Below are 19100 nucleotides of genomic sequence, written 5' to 3'. Positions count from 1 at the left end.
TCCTACTCGCCCTAACATTAAGTCCCCTAATAAATCCTCCCTAATTGATCTCATTTTAACTAATGTTCCCCATAAATACTCATCTGTGGGAGTATTTGAGAATGATCTGAGTGACCACTGTGCTGTAGCCACAATTAGGGACACTAAGGTCCAAAAGGTTAAACCTCGTATTATTATCAAGAGAGACACAAAACATTTTGTGGAGCAGGGTTTTGTGCATGATCTGTTTGGGTTTGATTGGGGTAAAATCGATCTGTGTGCTGATGTAGAAACCGCATGGTCTTATTTTTATCTTGGTGTTATGGAGATCATAGATAGACATGCACCCCTGCCTACATTTAGAGTGAAAGGGACGAAACAATCCTTGGTTTTCTGCTAATCTGTCCAGTCTCCTTCATGAGAGAAACAAGGCCTGGGCAAAGGCTAGGAGATCAGGCTCAGAGGTAGAGTGGCTGCGTTTCAGGCAGCTAAGGAATAGCTTCACTTCACAAATCAAAAGTGCTAAATCTAAGTACTATTTGTCAGTTACCACAAAGAACCTAAATAATCCTAGAAAATTCTGGAAAGCCATAAAATCGATATCCACCGGCGATATCCGTAATGAGCTACCTCCGTGCCTTCCCAGCATCTGGCTCTATATCGGACAGGGCCACCATGTTAAATTGTTTTAATGAGCATTTTGTGTCCTGTGGTTCTCTGTTTGATTCTGTTTCTAACTCTGCTGCTGTGAACACCCCAATCCGTGACTCTGAACAATGTGGTCTGGAAAACCCTTTCAGTTTTACTCCTTTTACTGTTGATGTTGTTCGTGAAGCCTTATCTAAGCTAGATCCTAAGAAACCGGCCGGCCCGGACAACGTAGAACCTTTCTTTTTAAAGATAGCTGCAGATTTTATTGCTCCACCTCTCACTACTCTTTTTAACCTCTCCCTCAGCACTAACACAATTCCAAAAGTATGGAAGTCAGCGTATGTCCTGCCTTTGCTAAAAGGAGGGGAGGCCACCTTATTAAATAACTATAGGCCAATCTCTAAGTTGTCAGGTCTGGCGAAGGTTCTTGAACGCCTAGTGAGTGAACAGGTAAAGGTGTTTTTATGTAACAATGACATCCTGTCTAAACATCAGTCAGGTTTCAGAAAGCAACACAGCACCATCACTGCCACAATGAAAGTGGTGAATGATGTGGAGAGTATTTTAGATAATAAGCAGAGTTGTGCAGCTCTATTTATTGACCTATCCAAAGCGTTTGACACCGTCGATCATCGCATCTTAAAGCAGAGGCTACTCAGTATCGGCATATCCAGCCATGCAGTGGGTGGTTTGTGAACTACCTCTCTGAAAGGTCCCAATGTGTTCACTTTGATGGGCTGTCTTCTGAGTGGTTAAACATTGCTAATGGTGTTCCTCAAGGTTCTGTTTCAGGTCCACTTTTATTCTCCATATCAACAGTTTAGGTGAAAATGTGGATGAAGCTACTTTACATTTCTATGCGGATGATACCGTGATGTACTGTGCAGGTCCCTCCATTCAGGAGGCTGGTGTTACATTACAGGCTGTTTTTAACATTATTCAGACTCAGCTCTCTGAACTAAAGCTTCTTTTAAATGTTGAGAAAACCAAGGTAATGCTCTTTTCTAAAGCTAAAAAGACTACAGACACTGCTTTGGATATTGTTACTATGCAAGGACAAGTACTCAAAGTGGTTACCTGTTACAAATACCTTGGTATCTGGCTTGATGATTGTCTCTCTTTTAAACTTCATGTCAATGAAGCTTAAAAAGCTGAGGGTTAGGCTAGGTTTCTTCTACAGGAACAAGTCCTGTTTCTCTCTTGAGGCCAGGAAAAGGCTCTGTGACCTTTTGACCTGTGCTGGACTCTGGTGATCTGATCTATATGAATGCACCTGCTGCCCATTGCCTGAACAAGTTAGATGCTGCGTATCACAGCGCACTGAGATTTTTGACAAATTGTAAAGCACTTACGCATCACTGTACCCTGTATACCAAGGCAGGTCTGCCATCACTAACTGTACGGAGGCTCAGTCACTGGTACTTTTTCATTTACAAAGCCATGTTGGATAAACTACCATCTTATATCTGCTCTCTGATCTCTCTGCGAATTGAAAGTACTTATTGCCTGAGATCGAATGCTGTGGTTTTATTAAATGTGCCAAGTGCTAGGACTGTCTTAGGGAAGAAAGCTTTTAGATGTGCAGCTCCACTAACATGGAACAGTCTGCAAAAAGAATGGAAAATTACCAAGCTAGTACCACTACATGTTTTTAAAGCTCGGTTGGATGCTACTCAATCAGATGCTGTTGGTACCTGTACATGTGGTTAAATATGTAAATTGTAATCCCTGTAATGATGCTGTATGATGTCCTTTTGTTGTTCTGGTTTTTATGTTTTTATGTCTTCTTGTGGAACCTACTGCTGCAGGTCTCCCTTGAAAAAGAGATCATTGATCTCAATGGGATTTTACCTGATAAATAAAGGTTTTGAATTTAATTGAATCTTTTTCTTCTCTCAATTATTTTATTTCTATTGTGCACTCTAATCAATATTAATCCAACTATTGTTCGTTTATACATTTTAAGAATGGCGTTTATCTTTTTTGAGAATTAGTTCTTATTTTATTTTATTTATTGGGGTCTACAACAGATGATACAAATGTTTGTGTCAGTAAATGTGTACTAACAGAGGCGGGGGTGTTTGTGAACACAACGGGGACAGAGCTGCTGTCAGACGATCAGCTGTGCCGCGTCATCACAAACGGACGTTGCTTCACGTGACGCTCCGGAGGAAAGGACGTCCCATTGCTCTTAAAACTCATTTCCCTGCTTCTCGTGGTTTCCTTGCGTCCCTCCATGCTTCCCTGGTGGGAGGGACTAAACGCAGAGAAACGACGCAAGTGAGGGAAGCAAGGATTTCATTTAACCGACCTGAGACGGGGCCAGGGAGGAGCGGCTCTCACTGTCCGCTCCTCGAGCCTCACGGGGAGGAGCGGCTCTCACTGTCCGCTCCTCGAGCCTCACGGGGAGGAGCGGCTCTCACTGTCCGCTCCTCGAGCCTCACGGGGAGGAGCGGCTCTCACTGTCCGCTCCTCGAGCCTCACGGGGAGGAGCGGCTCTCACTGTCCGCTCCTCGAGCCTCACGGGGAGGAGCGGCTCTCACTGTCCGCTCCTCGAGCCTCACGGGGAGGAGCGGCTCTCACTGTCCGCTCCTCGAGCCTCACGGGGAGGAGCGGCTCTCACTGTCCGCTCCTCGAGCCTCACGGGGAGGAGCGGCTCTCACTGTCCGCTCCTCGAGCCTCACGGGGAGGAGCGGCTCTCACTGTCCGCTCCTCGAGCCTCACGGGGAGGAGCGGGCTCTCACTGTCCGCTCCTCGAGCCTCACGGGGAGGAGGGGCTCTCACTGTCCGCTCCTCGAGCCTCACGGAGGGGGCTCTCACTGTCCGCTCCTCGAGCCTCACGGGGAGGAGGGGCTCTCACTGTCCGCTCCTCGAGCCTCACGGGGAGGAGGGGCTCTCACTGTCCGCTCCTCGAGCCTCACGGGGAGGAGCGGCTCTCACTGTCCGCTCCTCGAGCCTCACGGGGAGGAGGGGCTCTCACTGTCCGCTCCTCGAGCCTCACGGGGAGGAGCGGCTCTCACTGTCCGCTCCTCGAGCCTCACGGGGAGGAGCGGCTCTCACTGTCCGCTCCTCGAGCCTCACGGGGAGGAGCGGCTCTCACTGTCCGCTCCTCGAGCCTCACGGGGAGGAGCGGCTCTCACTGTCCGCTCCTCGAGCCTCACGGGGAGGAGCGGCTCTCACTGTTTGCTCGAGCAGCGAGCCCCCCAACGTCCCCCCAACACGGCACCCAGACCCCACGCAGCATTCTCATCTGTTTGTCATTACTGGTGTCATTTCCTGGTTGCTATCAAACGCCATTATAAAACATAATCACTGATGTTCTGCTGTAACGGTGGTGGACTCATCAGAACAGAGTGGGCGAGCTGACCAATCAGAGCACAGTGAGGGGGGGGGCAGGAGCTCCAACAAGCCGTGTAGGACAGAGGCCATTTCTCAATGTCGAGTAAACCTGCTGCAGAGCCACTATTTCAAGTATACTACGTAATCAAGTGGCACCGAAGGACTGTTTAAATGCATGTTAAATGCCCAGCATTCTGCGCAGATTATCTTTCGATCCCATTTGAATTTTGCCACGAATTAAACATATGATGTTTGTCAATTTAAAAGATCATTGCAAGTCAAAATAAAAAAGTGAAAGTAGGCGAAAAGTATTAAGAAGTGTAAATCACTCATGGGCATGTTGAGAGCTGTACATACACACAAGGGTAGTTAGTCGGTTCTGTAAGACTCTTACGAACCGACTAACTGCTAACGCTATACTGGCTCGACCGGGATTCTGGGATTTGTAGTTTTTCTAGCATATTTTTCATAGTCTTATATTTCAACAGTTTTACGACAAACTGTGACTTTTTTTACATGGAAATTATTTTTTAAGATGATTATAAATTCACGTGTGTGTAGGGAGGCGGACCTCTCCCTGCAGCCCCTCCCCCTCCTCTCTGTTGATACAGGGATGGGTTTGGAGCGTCTGGTCAGCGTCCTTCAGGGAACACTCAGTACCTACAACACTGACCTGTTCACCCCCCTGCTGGAGGAGATACACCAGGTACGTACACACACACACACACACACACACACACACACATACACACACACACACACACACACACACACTGGTGTGCTGACTGCTGGTTGTCATGGCGATCAATCAATCAATGTTTATTTATATAGCCCAATATCACAAATGTTACATGTAGTGGCCAAAATCCCAAAAAGTTTGTCTTGTAACCTTCACCTCAAAAGTCATTGTTTCTTGGCCACATGTAGAGCTTGGGCCTCGGAAGCAGTGTCAGACTCGCAGCACACAATCCACTGGACGTTTCTGTTGCTTTTCAACGTTTTATTTCCAGTAAAACAAAATACGAAAACAATATGTAACAAACTTAAACAGCAGATCCTAATAATCTGTATTTGACTAAGCATAAGGTTGCGTCTGCGTGTCAATGACGGTATTGCTGCTGCCTGCTGCCCCTCGTCACACACCGCACCTCCAATTTAAAGCCTTAGCCCCGCCCCCTTCACCTGAGCAAAGCACACCTCTCACTGAAATAGAAAAATGCATTAATAAAGGTTCCAAATAAATCAAAACAAAATAAACTTAAATGTGGCTCCTACACACCGGCCACTAATTGTTCTCTCAGAATCAATTACTCAAATTAGCAAAAAGGGAGCCGTAAAACGACCAATGAATAATGAATTTAGAAAAATAAAGTATATACATTACATCCCTTATTGATGTTTAAGAAGACCTATTATTCTTCCGTCTCCAGGAGGCGGCACAGTTTCGCTATTGGCCTATCGATAATGGAGGTTTTCGTCTGGAGCTTCACTGTACGGGTCAGACCTCTTGCATCAGGCTTGGTCTCCAGTACTCTGCCTAATGGCCCCCGTGGAGCAGTTGGGTCAACTACCAGGACGACATCTCCAACGCTAAAGTTTTTCCTCACTGTGTTCCATTTCTGTCTCTCTTGGAGCAGCAGGAGGTATTCCTGTGTCCATCTATGCCAGAACAGATCCGCCATGTACTGGACCTGCTTCCAGCGGCGCCTGGCATAGAGGTCAGATCTCTGAAACGTTCCCGGAGGTAGGATGGGTTGCGTTTTTAGCAGGAGGATGTGATTGGGAGTCAGTGGTTCCAGGTCGTGTGGATCGGAGGACACGGTGGAGAGAGGACGGTTATTGAGAATGGACTCTACCTCGCAGAAGATGGTTTGTAGGCCTTCATCGTCGAGGGTTTGCTGATGGAGAGTGGAGGTCAGCACCTGACGGACAGATCTTATGAGTCTTTCCCAGACTCCACCATAATGTGAGGCCGCCGGTGGATTGAAACTCCACTGGATTCCTTCAGGGTGCAAAGCGCCTTGGATTTTCCCTTCGTTTAGTGAACTCATGGCCTTTTTGAGCTCAGTTTGGGCACCCACCAGGTTTGTACCGTTGTCCGATCTGATATGCTTAATTTTCCTTGCTGCTTACATATCTCCATTGAGACCGTTCACTATTGTCACGAATCAGTGACACTCTGTTGGCAACATAGGTCTTAAACCTAGTGTAGTCATTACCGATGTACTTGAGTACTGTTTGGCTATCCGTCCAGAAGACTGAGGGGTTTAAGTCCATGTGTAGTTCTTTCCTCAGCATTTTGTCCACCTTCACCAACAGTGTTGCAGCTACCAACTCCAGCCGCGGTAATGTGATGTGCTTTAAAGGAAGGACTCTGGATGTTCCTAGGACAAAGGCAACATGAACAACATCCTGAATGTTAACCTGCCTGATGTAGCTTACTGAGCCATAGCCATTCTCACTGGCGTCTGAGAAGTGATGCAGCTGTGCAAACGTGTGTGTTCCATAGCTCTTTGGCTTCAGACAGCGAGGCATTTGGAAGTGTTTTATCCTCTCCAGACTTGCTATCCATTCGATCCATTTATCTGATATAGTCTGGGGCAAAGGTTCGTCCCACCCGAAGCCTCTCTGGCAGAGCTCTTGTAGCAACTGCTTGGCTGGGAGAATCAGAGGAGCCAGAAAGCCGAGTGGATCAAAGATTGAACTTACAACTGAAAGTATTCCTCTTCGTGTATGTGGCTTCTGGTTGAGATGGATGTTAAACTGGAAATGGTCAGAGTCCACACCCCACTGCAAACCCAATGTTCTTTCAATGGGGACACTGTCTTTGTCGAGATCCAAAGTCCTAACATCCTTTGCCCTTTGCTCTGTGGGGATGGAGGCCAGAACTGCTCTGCTGTTGCTAACCCACTGGGTCAGCTGAAACCCCCCTCTCCTGCATAACGCAGTGAGGTCCTTCACTAGCTGGATGGCTTCAGTTTCTTTTGAGACTGACTTTACACAGTCATCAACATAAAAGTTGCTTCGGACAGTTTCAGCTACTTGAGGTGGGAACCCATGTTCATTGTCTTCAGCCGTCTTTTGTAGCGCAAAAATTGCACAGCTTGGGGAGGACACGGCACCAAACATGTGCACCAGCATGCGGTATTCTTTTGGGGGCTTACTGGTATCACCTTGTGGCCACCACAGGAACCGCAAGTAGTCCACATGAGATGTATCCATTCTGACCTGATGGAACATTGATTTTATGTCGGCCATAAATCCAATTGGCTCTTTGCGAAATCTCACAATGACTCCCACAAGAGAATGATTCAGATCAGGTCCCTGCAGTAACTCTGTGTTCAGGGACATGCCTTGGTAAGAGGCTGCACAGTCAAAAACCACTCTAAGCTTTTTCTTTTTGGGGTGGTACACCCCATGGTGTGGCATGTACCATTTGTGTCCGGGTGACTGTGTCAGATCTTCCTGTGGGACCTCCTCTGCATAGTTGTTCTCCAAGATGTCGTTGAGGAATGCAACGTATTCCTGCTTGTAGTGCTGGTCCCCCTTCATCTTCCTTTTTAAGCCCTGCAGGCGCTGTTCTGCAATTTGGCGGTTGTTAGGCATGCTGACATTGGCTTTCCTGAAAGGCAACTTTAGACTGTAGGGTCCGTTTTGCAGGGTAGCCTCACTGGCTACTTTCAAAAACATTTTGTCCTCAACTGACATCTCTGGCTTTTCCTCAGATGACACTTCGTTGAAGTCCTGGTTGTACTGTGACATTAGAAGCTCTTCCAAACTTGTGGCAGATATCCTATTCACAGTCACTCTCGCCGTACTGCCCTCACCGCCATTTCTGAGTGGCCCATTTACAACCCACCCCAATAGAGTTGTTACTGCGGAGGGGCCCTCACCTTGGCTGTTAATAACCTCCGATGGCTCTAACAGCTTTGGAGCATTCGTGCCAACTAATAATTCCACTTTAGCACTGATACTGGGAAGTTGGACTTTATTCAGGTACGCCCACTGCGTTAAGTCATTCTGGTTGGGAATGCTAATGGAGGTGACTGGCATTTCTCTCTGGGTGAAAACGTCAGGAAGAGGTAAGAAGTTGTCGCTGTTCAGTGCTGAAACTTCAATTCCAGGTATGACATGAGATGGCACCAGTTTTTTCTGATTCATTGTGCTTAACAGAATATGTGTTTTTCTGCCTTTCAGGTTGAGTTTAGACATCAGCGCTTCGGAGCAGAAGGTAACGGTGGAACCAGGGTCCAGGAGGGCATAGACTTGAAAGACTTGACTGCCTTTTGCTGCCTTAACTTGCACTGGGACAATAGACAGCACTTGCTGTTGTTCTCCGGCCCCTATGTGGCCACATAACTCTGCTGTGGTTCTGCCTGCTACACCAGAGGGCCTTTCAGTCTGTTTAGTCGGACCATCTTTAACATAGAGGTGCAGGGCACTTGGGTGGGCTTGCTTGCAAACTCTACAGGTGAGGCGTTGTTTACAGTCTCTACTAATGTGGCCAATAGAGAGACAGCCAAAGCATATGCCCTTGATCTTTACAAAGTTCAGCTTGTTCCTATGTGTTTCTTCAAAGAACCGTTTGCACAGTTCCAATGTGTGCTTGCACCTACAGAAGGGACAGGAGGGTTCAGGCTCTGGTTCTTTTGGGGAAATAGTGACACCTGTGGCAAAACTGCTGTCATAGGCCTTTGAGATCTGCGACTTAACAGGACATCTAGTCTTTACAGCCACCTTTCCTTTGGCAGCTGACTGGTCTTGAAGGTCACCAAAAACTGGGTCTGCTGCTATGCGAGCTTGCCTTTCAATGAAATAGACAAGATCTAAAATCCTTACTCTACGACTGCGCTCCTCTTGCAGTGCGTAAGCTTTGCTGCGCCATCTCTCCCTGAGCTTGTATGGAAGCTTAAGCACAATGCTTCTCATGTTGGACACTGTGTCGAGTTCCTCCAAGTACTCCATTTCCTCCATAGCGTTGCAGCAACTCCTTAGAAACATGGCGTAATCCTGCAGCGACCTTGAATCTTCAGATTTCACTAGGGGCCAGGATATAGCTTTTTCCAGGTAAGCACAAGAGAATTTGTATTCGTTCCCAAAGTGTTCCTTCAGTAAACGTTTTGCTTTCTGAAAGCCTCTGTCTGGAGACATGTATTCACAGCTGTTGACTAGCCGCTGAGCTTGGCCTCTGGTGAACTGTATAAGGAACTGCAACCTGTCTCTGTTGTTGTCCGTTTTGTTTTCAATACAATGTTCAAAGGAGTGGATAAAGGCAGCGTCGAGAGAAGATGTTGTTTCACAAGTATCCTCGTCAAGCTGCTTTGATTCTCCAGTATTTGAATCATGTGGTCATCCTTTGCTGTGCTGGGCGTAGGGGGGCTTTGTCCTTGTGGCAGAGTTGGCTGTGTGTTTTGGGGTATGACAGGTGGAATAGTGTGCACTGAGGTTGGTTGTGGCTGATCATTAATGCTCTCTTCATGATGAATATCAGGCCAACTGTGTGCGTCATCTTCACGGACATTCAAAAAGGGAAAGTGAAGTGGGGCGCCTGCCTTGCTCCTAACAACTGGAGCACCTCTGTCATAGGGATGAGCTGAAATACCTGGCTTTGTATCCCTCAGTGTGGCAGCTGCTGCTTCAGCCTGTGCAGGGCTAAGCCTGGCTAATTCATTGTCTTTAAGATAATTAATGTTGGCTGTGTTGCTGCTATTTCTGTGTGTAATTCTAGTGTTTCTCTTCTTTTTTGTAACATTTGTTCCTGTTCTTCAATGGCATGTGTTTCTTGTAACATAGAAGCTTTGGCCAATAAGGCTGCTCTCTCTGCCTCAGCATTGATGCGTAATGAGGAGGAGGAAGAGTGGCTGGATGTTATGGACCTCACTGAGTGTGTATCCACCTCGCTCAGACCGCCGCCTTCATTTGCATATGCACCTTCTTCAGCTGGCAGACCTTCCACTTGAGTCAAGTTGAGTGAATCAGCATTTTCTATGTCAGTTATCCATTTCGTAACTTTGGCAAGGAATGAGATTATGTGCGTACATCTCGGCTGATACCATTTCTCATCGTCCTCTTTTCTTGCGCTCTCATCCAACATTTGCGCATATGAGACATGCAAGGCTTTAAAATCAACCGAAAGTTCGTTAAACTTCAACATATTGCCTTTGACTTCATCCAGATATTCCTTATCGGTCATTAGGTTGTTCACAATGTTCATTCTCCGTGTTAAATGCAAAGCTTTTCCTGATCTTGATGAGCGCAGCTGCGCCGCAGCCTCATCCATGTCTGCAGGTGTCGATTCCGCCTCATCAGAACTCGCCATTTTAATCCAATACAAACTTCCAGAAAGTCTTCAAAATGTTTAGAAACAGTTCTTGTGGCTCCGTTATCCTTGTATGTTCAACACTTAACTCAGGTTACTTCATACGTTCATTTATAAGAGGCTGTATTTCACCGCTGCTCTCTTTTTCTTCGTCACAGAAAGGTTGACAAATAAAAGACTCACTGTCCATAAACACATATCAGCGGTGAAACCTGTTTCTAAACACTTCAAGTATTTCTTCCAAACGAATAATCCTTCAGTGATGTTTGATCTGAAAGTTCATACCTCCTCCGAAGTGTTTCTTTGTTTGCTCCGCCACGCGTCGGCCGGCGTTTCCTTTGTCTTAGATTCCTACGATCCCTTTGATCCTCCAATAGTCCTCGTGTTTCCAATCACAGCGCGTCATTGACTAATTGTAGTGGCCAACATCCCAAAAAGTTTGTCTTGTAACCTTCACCTCAACAGTGATTGTTCTTGGCCACATGTAGAGCTTGGGGCTGGGAAGCAGTGTCAGACTCGCAGTACACAATCCACTGGACGTTTCTGTTGCTTTTCAACGTTTTATTTCCAGTAAAACAAAATACGAAAACAATATGTAACAAACTTAAACAGCAGATCCTAATAATCTGTATTTGACTAAGCATAAGGTTGCGTCTGCGTGTCAATGACGGTATTGCTGCTGCCTGCTGCCCCTCGTCACACACCGCACCTCCAATTTAAAGCCTTAGCCCCGCCCCCTTCACCTGAGCAAAGCACACCTCTCACTGAAACAGAAAAATGCATTAATAAAGGTTCCAAATAAATCAAAACAAAATAAACTTAAATGCGGCTCCTACATTATGTTTATTTATATAGCCCAATATCACAAATGTTACATTTGTCTCAGTGGACTTCACAGTTTGTACAGAATATCAGTATGATAATACGACACCCTCTGTCCTTAGCCCCTCTGTCCTTAGCCCCTCTGTCCTTAGACCCTCACATCGTACAAGGAAAAACTTCCGGAGAAAACCCACAGTTTAAAGGGAACATGGGAGAACCCTCAGGGAGAGCAACAGAGGAGGGATCCCTCTCCCAGGACGGACAGACGTGCAATAGATGCCGTGTGTAAATTGAAAGGATAATACATTTGCAACATAGGTAGTCCAAATGTTTGGAAATGCATGTGTGTATAATAGGAAGATGAATCCACGAGGATATCCATCCAGGACTTATGATCCAGGACCACAGCCACGACTCAAGATCCAGGGCTCGCGATCCAGGACAGAGGAGCGCAGGATCATCCATGACTCCGGATCCCGGCGTATACAGACACCAAAAAGAAAGACATGTGGGGAAGCTGGGTTAATGGGAACATGAGAGTACACAGGTATAGACAGAGAGAAGGAAGAAGTAAGATGTCCCCTGACAAACTAAGCCTATATCAGCAAAACTAGGGGCTGAATCTAATCAGCCCTAACTATAAGCTTTATCAAAAAGGAAGGTCTTAAGCGCACTCTTAAAAACGGATAGGGTGTCTGCCGCCCGAACACAAACTGGAAGCTGATTCCACAAATGTGGAGCTTGATAAGAAAAGGCTCTGGCTCCCATTGTACTTTTAGAGACTCTAGGAACAACCAACAACCCTGCATTCTTGGAACGCAATGCCCTAGTAGGACAGTAGGGTATAATGAGTTCTTTAAGGTAAGATGGTGCCTGCCCATTAAGGGCTTTGTAGGCGAGAAGAAGAATTTTAAATTCTATCCTGTGTTCTATAGGGAGCCAGTGTAAGGCAGCCAGAACAGGAGTAATGTGGTCCCTTTTCCTAACTCTGGTTAGTACACGAGCTGCAGCATTTTGAATCAGCTGAAGCGACTTGACTGACTTCTTGGTACACCCTGATAATAAAGAGTTACAATAATCCAGCCTTGAAGTAACAAATGCATGGACTAGTTTCTCTGCATCGTTTTGAGGCAAGATATGCCTGATTTTTGCAATGTTACGTAGATGGAAGTAGGCGGTCCTTGAAATTGATTTTATGTGGGCGTTAAAGGATAAATCCTGATCAAATATAACACCAAGATTCCTTACAGTCTCACTGGAGGCCAAATTAATGCCATCCATAGTTAGTATATCCTTAGATAATTTGTTTCGTAGATTCTTCGGGCCGAGTACAATAACTTCAGTGTTGGTCGTGTTTAACATCAACAAGTTTAAGGTCATCCACGTTTTTAAGTCCTTGAGGCAGTCTTGAATTGTATTTAGGTGATTGGTTTCATCAGGCTTGATGGATAAATATAATTGAGTATTATCCGCATAACAATGAAAGTTTACAGAATGATTCCTTATAATAATGCCTAACGGAAGCATATATAATGTGAACAAAATAGGTCCCAGCACTGAGCCCTGTGGCACTCCATGGCTAACTTTGGTTTGCGTGGAAGATTCATCATTGACACGTACAAACTGAGAGCGTTCAGATAGATAGGACCTAAACCAGCCTAAAGCAGTTCCCTGTATGCCAACTAAGTGCTCTAGTCTTTGCAATAAGATATCATGGTCGATAGTATCAAATGCAGCACTGAGATCGAGCAAAACAAGAATAGAGACACGTCCCTTGTCAGAGGCTATTAGAATGTCATTTGTGACTTTAACCAGAGCTGTCTCTGTGCTATGATGTGTTCTAAAGCCAGACTGAACATCTTCAAATAAATCATTGTTTTTTAAGTAATCAGCTGTTTTGCGACCGCTTTCTCAAGAATGGAAGATTAGAAATAGGTCTATAATTGGCTAAAACCTCTGGATCGAGGTTGTGCTTTTTAAGAAGAGGTTTTATCACTGCTACTTTGAATGATTGTGGAACATAGCCTGATAATAAAGACATATTCATAATATTGAATAAATAAGTGCTAATTAATGGAAAAACTTCCTTCAACAGCTTAGTTGGAATTGGGTCTAACATGCACGTTGATGGTTTAGAAGAGAGAATCATTGAATTTAATTACATTACATTGCATTTAGCTGACGCTTTTGTCCAAAGCGACTTACAATAAGTACATTCGACCAGGAATACACAACCTTGAAGAAAACAGAATCATAAAGTACATCAGGTTTCATAGAGCCAAACATTTCAAGTGCTACTCAACTGGCTTTAGATAAGCCAGTCCTTTATCAGTATAAAAGTGCTTTGTTAATAGTTCTATCGCTCGAAGTGGAGTCGAAAGAGATGAGTTTTCAGTCTGGAAGGTGTGTAAGCTATCTGCTGTCCTGATGTCAATGGGGAGCTCATTCCACCATCTTGGAGCCAGGATAGCAAACCCACGTGTTTTTGCCGATGGGAACTTGGGTCCCCCTCGCAGCGAGGGCGCAGCGAGTCGTTTGGCTGATGCAGAGCGTAGTGCACGCGCTGGGGTGTACGGTTTAACCATGTCCTGGATGTACGAAGGGCCAGATCCATTCGCAGCATGGTACGCAAGTACCAGTGTCTTGAAGTGGATTCTAGCAGTTACCGGAAGCCAGTGAAGGGAGCGGAGGAGCGGAGTGGTGTGGGAACATTTAGGAAGGTTGAAGATCAGACGAGCCGCTGCATTCTGGATGAGCTGCAGAGGTCAGATGGCACATGCAGGTAGACCAGCCAGGAGGGAGTTGCAGTAGTCTAGGCGTGAGGTGACGAGAGCCTGGACCAGAACCTGTGTCGCTTTCTGAGTCAGCTGGGGACGTATCTTCCTGATGTTGTAAAGCGTGTATCTGCAGCAGCGGGTTGTAGCAGCGATGTTTGCAGTGAAGGACAGGTTGTTATCTAGGGTCACACCCAGATTCCTTGCAGTCTGAGTCAGGGGAAACAACATGAGGTGCCGATGTTGATTGTTAGGTCAAGAGTGGGACAATCTTTTCCCGGGAGGAAGAGCAGCTCAGTCTTGTCAAGGTTGAGTTTGAGGTGATGAGCAGACATCCACTGAGAGATGTCAGCTAGACAAGCAGAGATGCGTGCGACGACCTGGGTCTCTGAGCGGGGAAAGGACAGAATTAATTGGGTGTCATCAGCGTAGCAGTGGTAAGAAAAACCATGCGGGCTAATGACTGATCCGAGCGAGTTTGTGTACAGGGAGAAGAGGAGGGGACCAAGAACAGAGCCCTGAGGGACCCCCGTAGTTAATTGACAAGTTAATTGACTCAGACCCTCTCCAAGTCACCCTGTAGGTGCGGTCTTTCAGGTATGAGGTGAGGAGGGAAAGTGCAGAGCCTGAAACTCCAAGTTTTTGGAGAGTGCGAAGGAGGATCTGATGACTCACCGTGTCGAATGCAGCAGACAGGTCCAACAGGATGATGACAGAGGAGAGGGAGGCTGCTTTAGCAGTGTGCAGTTCCTCAGTGACAGCAATGAGAGCAGTTTCTGCTGGAGTGACCTGCCTTGAAACCAGACTGGTGCGGATCCAGAAGGTTGTTCTGATTGAGATAACAGGAGAGTTGTTTAAAGACAGCGCGTTCAAGTGATTTAGACAGGAACGGGAGGAGAGAGACAGGCCTGTAGTTTATAACATCAGACGGGTTGAGAGTGGGTTTCTTTAGGAGAGGGTTTACTCTTGCCTCCTTGAGACTGTTTGGAAAGTGACCAGAAGTTAGAGAAGTGTTGATGAAATGGGTGAGAAACGGTAGAATATCAGGAGCGATAGTCTGAAGGAGGTTTGAAGGGATAGGGTCCAGAGGACAGGTGGTAGGGCGGGCAGAGGTAATGAGGGTAAGAACCTCACTTGGAGAGAGAGGGGAAAAGGAGGTTAGTGTGTTGGTGGAAGGAAGGTCTGGTGACCCAGCGGTGAGTAGAGGTGAGTCAGAAAAAGAAGAGCGAATATCATCAACCTTTTTTTCAAAGTGGTTAACAAAGTCGCTTGACAGAAGTGAGGAGGGGGGAGGAGCTTTTGGAGGGTCCAAGAGGGAGGAGAAGATGGAAAATAGTTTTTTAGGATTGGAATAGGAAGATTGGATCTTATCTTGAAAGAAAGTGCTTTTTGCCTGAGAGATGGAAGCAGAGAAAGAGGAGAGGAGAGCTTGATAGGTTAGGAGGTCGTCACGGTGTTTGGATTTCCACCGTTTCCGCTCTGCTGCCCTAAGGACGGTTCTATTAGCACGCAGTGCATCATTTAGCCAGGGAGCAGGAGGGGACTGACGAGCCTGCCGAGATGTGAGAGGACAGAGAGAGTCCAGAGAGGATGAGAGAGTAGAGAGGAGAGTTTCTGCAGCAGAGATTTGGAGGCAGCAGTTGGAACGAGTCAGAGGAAGGGAGGGCTGAGAGCACCGACGAGGCAAAGGTAGAGGGGGAGAGGGAACGAAGGTTACGGCGGACAGGTGCAGGATGGGAAGAGATTAGTTTGTTAAGTTTGGAAAGGGGTTAGAGAGAATGAAATGAAGAAGTGATCGGATGTGTGGAGCGGGTTTACAGAGAGGTTAGAAGTAGCGCAGTTCCTTGAGAATATGAGATCAAGGACATTGCCAGCTTTATGAGTCGGTGGGGACGGAGACAGTGAGAAAGCAAAGGCAGTTAACAGAGATGTTAGTTCGTCTATCTTCCCCGTCTGGAGGTTGAAGTCTCCGAGAAGTACAGCGGGAGGGCCAGTTTCAGGGATGTGTGAGAGGAGATGATCTAATTCCTCCAAGAAGTCCCCCAAGGCGCCTGGTGGACGGTAGAGAACAACAATGGTTAACTGTATAGGATGGGTTACTGTGACGGCATGGAACTCAAAGGTGGAAGGAGTGAAGTTAGGTAGCTTGAAGAGGGAAAAGCTCCATTTGGGAGAGAGCAGGAGACCAGTGCCACCTCCTCTGCCAGTGGGTCTGGGTGTATGGGAGAAGGAATATGCAGTGGAGAGAGCTGCTGGGGTGGATGTGTTGGATGGAGTAATCCAGGTCTCAGTGAGAGCAAGGAAATCCAGAGACTGCAGGGAGGCGTAGCCAGAGATGAAGTCAGCCTTAGGAACAGCTGACTGGCAATTCCACAGGCCACCTGAAACTAGATGTTGGATCTCAGTGGAGCACGTGGGATAGACGAGAGGAGGCCGGTTATATCGATTAGGAGATACACGGGGCCAGTGATAATTGCGAGAAGACACATGAACAGGAATGGAGAAAATACACATGATTATAGCATTAGGGGCTAGAAAACTAAAGAAAAGAGAAATAAGACACCAGCTCAATCAGAGTAGGATTTGCCTCCCTCGTGACTCCCGTAGGACTCCAATGTCTTTGTCAGTCTTACTCCCGCAGGACTCCAATGTCTTTGTCAGTCTTCGGCTGTCTGACGCTGAGTTCTCACAGCTGTAGGGCCACGCCCCTCTAATTAGTTAACTATCTACAGCTGATGGGCGACAATAGACTGGCCCTGCCTATATTAATAATGCAGGATTGAGAGCTGAGAGCTGTAAAGCAGGTTTCGCCTGAGCAGATCTGAGATTTAAAATCTCTCAAAAGCGATTTAGCCGTTTTAGCTACAATAACTACAGAACAATTATACAGAGTCGAATAAATGAAACAGAGAAGTCTAATTAAACAAGAATATAACTTACAGTGGTTGCTGCGTCAATAGGAAATGTTGTCACCGGTCAGATGTACATGTTCAAGGTTTATGGCTGAAAAGCATTCTCGTTTACTATCTAGTGTAATATTAGAACTTACGTTTCCGGGAGCTGTTGATAACACTATACTGGTCAAAGGCAAGAGGTCATTAATTTTGTTTCTAAGAGTAACAATTTTATCGTTAAAAAAGCACATAAAATCATTCCTACTGAGTGCTATGGGAATAGAAGGCTCAATCGAGCTGTGGCTCTCTGTCAGCCTGGCTACAGTGCTGAAAAGAAATCTTGCATTATTCTTATTCTCATCTATTAATGAAGAGTAGTAGGCTGCTCTCGCTTTACGCAGTGCTTTCTTATATTCATTGAGAGTAATATGCCAAATTAAACGAGATTCTTCAAGTTTAGTGGAACGCCATATCCTTTCAAGTTGTCTGGACTTTTGCTTTATTTTGCGGGTTTGGGCATTATGCCATGGAGCTAGTCTATGTTGTTTTATTTTCTTCTTTTTCAAAGGAGCAACAGAGTCTAATTGTATTCGCAGCGCATCTGTAGCACTATCAACAACATGATCAATTTGGGGTGGTGTACATTTTGTATAAGTTTCCTCCCTTACATGCAGACATGCTATCGAGTTAAGTATTGGTGGAATCTCTTCCTTAAATTTGGCTATAGCACTAACAGATAGGTTTCTGCTGCAGGAGCTTTTGACTAATGCTTTGTAGTCTCGTAACAGTACTTCAAAAGTTAATAAGAAATGGTCGGATAAAGCAGGATTATGCGGTTCGACTAATAGTTGCTCAATTTCAATACCATAAGTCAGAACAAGGTCGAGAGTGTGATTATAGCAGTGGGTTGGTTTATTTACACTCTGACAGAAACCAACAGAATCTAATATAGAGTTAAATGCAACAGTAAGGCTATTTTTATCATCGTCAACATGAATATTAAAGTCACCTACGATAATGACTTTATCTGTTTTAAGAACCAAAGTTGATACAAACTCAGACCTGGTGCACGGTACACTGTAACAAATAAGATGGGCTGCAAAGTTTTCCAGGTCGGATGCGTAAGACTAAAAACGAGACTTTTTGTGTGTCCTCAGAGGTCAGGTGTCCCTCCGTACGGCGGCAGGACGGGCGCGGCGGACGGGGATCGAACCGATATGGCGTACCGCGTGGTGGCGGACCATGTGCGCACGCTCAGTGTGTGTGTGGCCGATGGCGTGCACCCCGGCATGTCAGGCGCAGAGTGAGTCACACACACACACACACACACACACACACACACACAACACACACACACACACACACAACACACACACACGCACACACACACACACACACACACCATCCGATACAATAACACTTTAACGGTCAGATCCAGTCTGAAATGCTCCTTGCATCCTAGCAGCTCCATGTGGAACATCAACACTCATGAGAAACAAACAACAACATTGAGCACAGAGGATGCTTCAGGCTGGAGCACAGAGGATGCTTCAGGCTGGAGCACAGAGGATGCTTCAGGCTGGAGCACAGAGGATGCTTCAGGCTGGAGCACAGAGGATGCTTCAGGCTGGAGCACAGAGGATGCTTCGGGCTGGAGCACAGAGGATGCTTCAGGGCTGGAGCACAGAGGATGCTTCGGGCTGGAGCACAGAGGATGCTTCGGCTGGAGCACAGAGGATGCTTCGGGCTGGAGCACAGAGGATGCTTCGGGCTGGAGCACAGAGGATGCTTCGGGCTGGAGCACAGAGGATGCTTCGGGCTGGAGCACAGAGGATGCTTCGGGCTGGAGCACAGAGGATGCTTCGGGCTGGAGCACAGAGGATGCTTCGGGCTGGAGCACAGAGATGCTTCGGGCTGGAGCACAGAGGATGCTTCGGGCTGGAGCACAGAGGATGCTCGGGCTGGAGCACAGAGGATGCTTCGGGCTGGAGCACAGAGGATGCTTCGGGCTGGAGCACAGAGGATGCTTCGGGCTGGAGCACAGAGGATGCTTCGGGCTGGAGCACAGAGGATGCTTCGGGCTGGAGCACAGAGGATGCTTCAGGCTGGAGCACAGAGGATGCTTCGGGCTGGAGCACAGAGGAATGCTTCGGGCTGGAGCACAGAGGATGCTTCGGGCTTGCGTACGCCACAGAGGATGCTTCGGGCTGGAGCACAGAGGATGCTTCGGGCTGGAGCACAGAGGATGCTTCGGGCTGGAGCACAGAGGTTATGCTTCGGGCTGTGGAGCACAGATGGATGCTTCAGGCTGGAGCCAGGATG

General features: G+C 46.8%; 1 protein-coding gene across 1 annotated transcript in view; it reads left to right on the top strand.

Annotated features, from left to right (window-relative positions):
* Positions 1 to 4489: 4489 nt before the first annotated feature.
* LOC117550681 (alanine--tRNA ligase, mitochondrial-like) overlaps positions 4490 to 19100 on the top strand; it is a gene marked incomplete at its 3' end in the record, with an annotated part of 23958 nt that continues 9347 nt past the window's right edge. The window contains exons 1-2 of the mRNA XM_034223167.1: positions 4490 to 4675; positions 17936 to 18081. Coding sequence (XP_034079058.1) covers positions 4505 to 4675; positions 17936 to 18081 — 317 coding nt within the window. The remainder of the gene's footprint in view (positions 4676 to 17935; positions 18082 to 19100) is intronic.

Source organism: Gymnodraco acuticeps, unplaced genomic scaffold (assembly GCF_902827175.1).
Source record: "Gymnodraco acuticeps unplaced genomic scaffold, fGymAcu1.1, whole genome shotgun sequence".
Taxonomy (NCBI): Eukaryota; Metazoa; Chordata; class Actinopteri; order Perciformes; family Bathydraconidae; genus Gymnodraco; species Gymnodraco acuticeps.
This window is presented reverse-complemented; position numbering and strand designations above follow the sequence as displayed.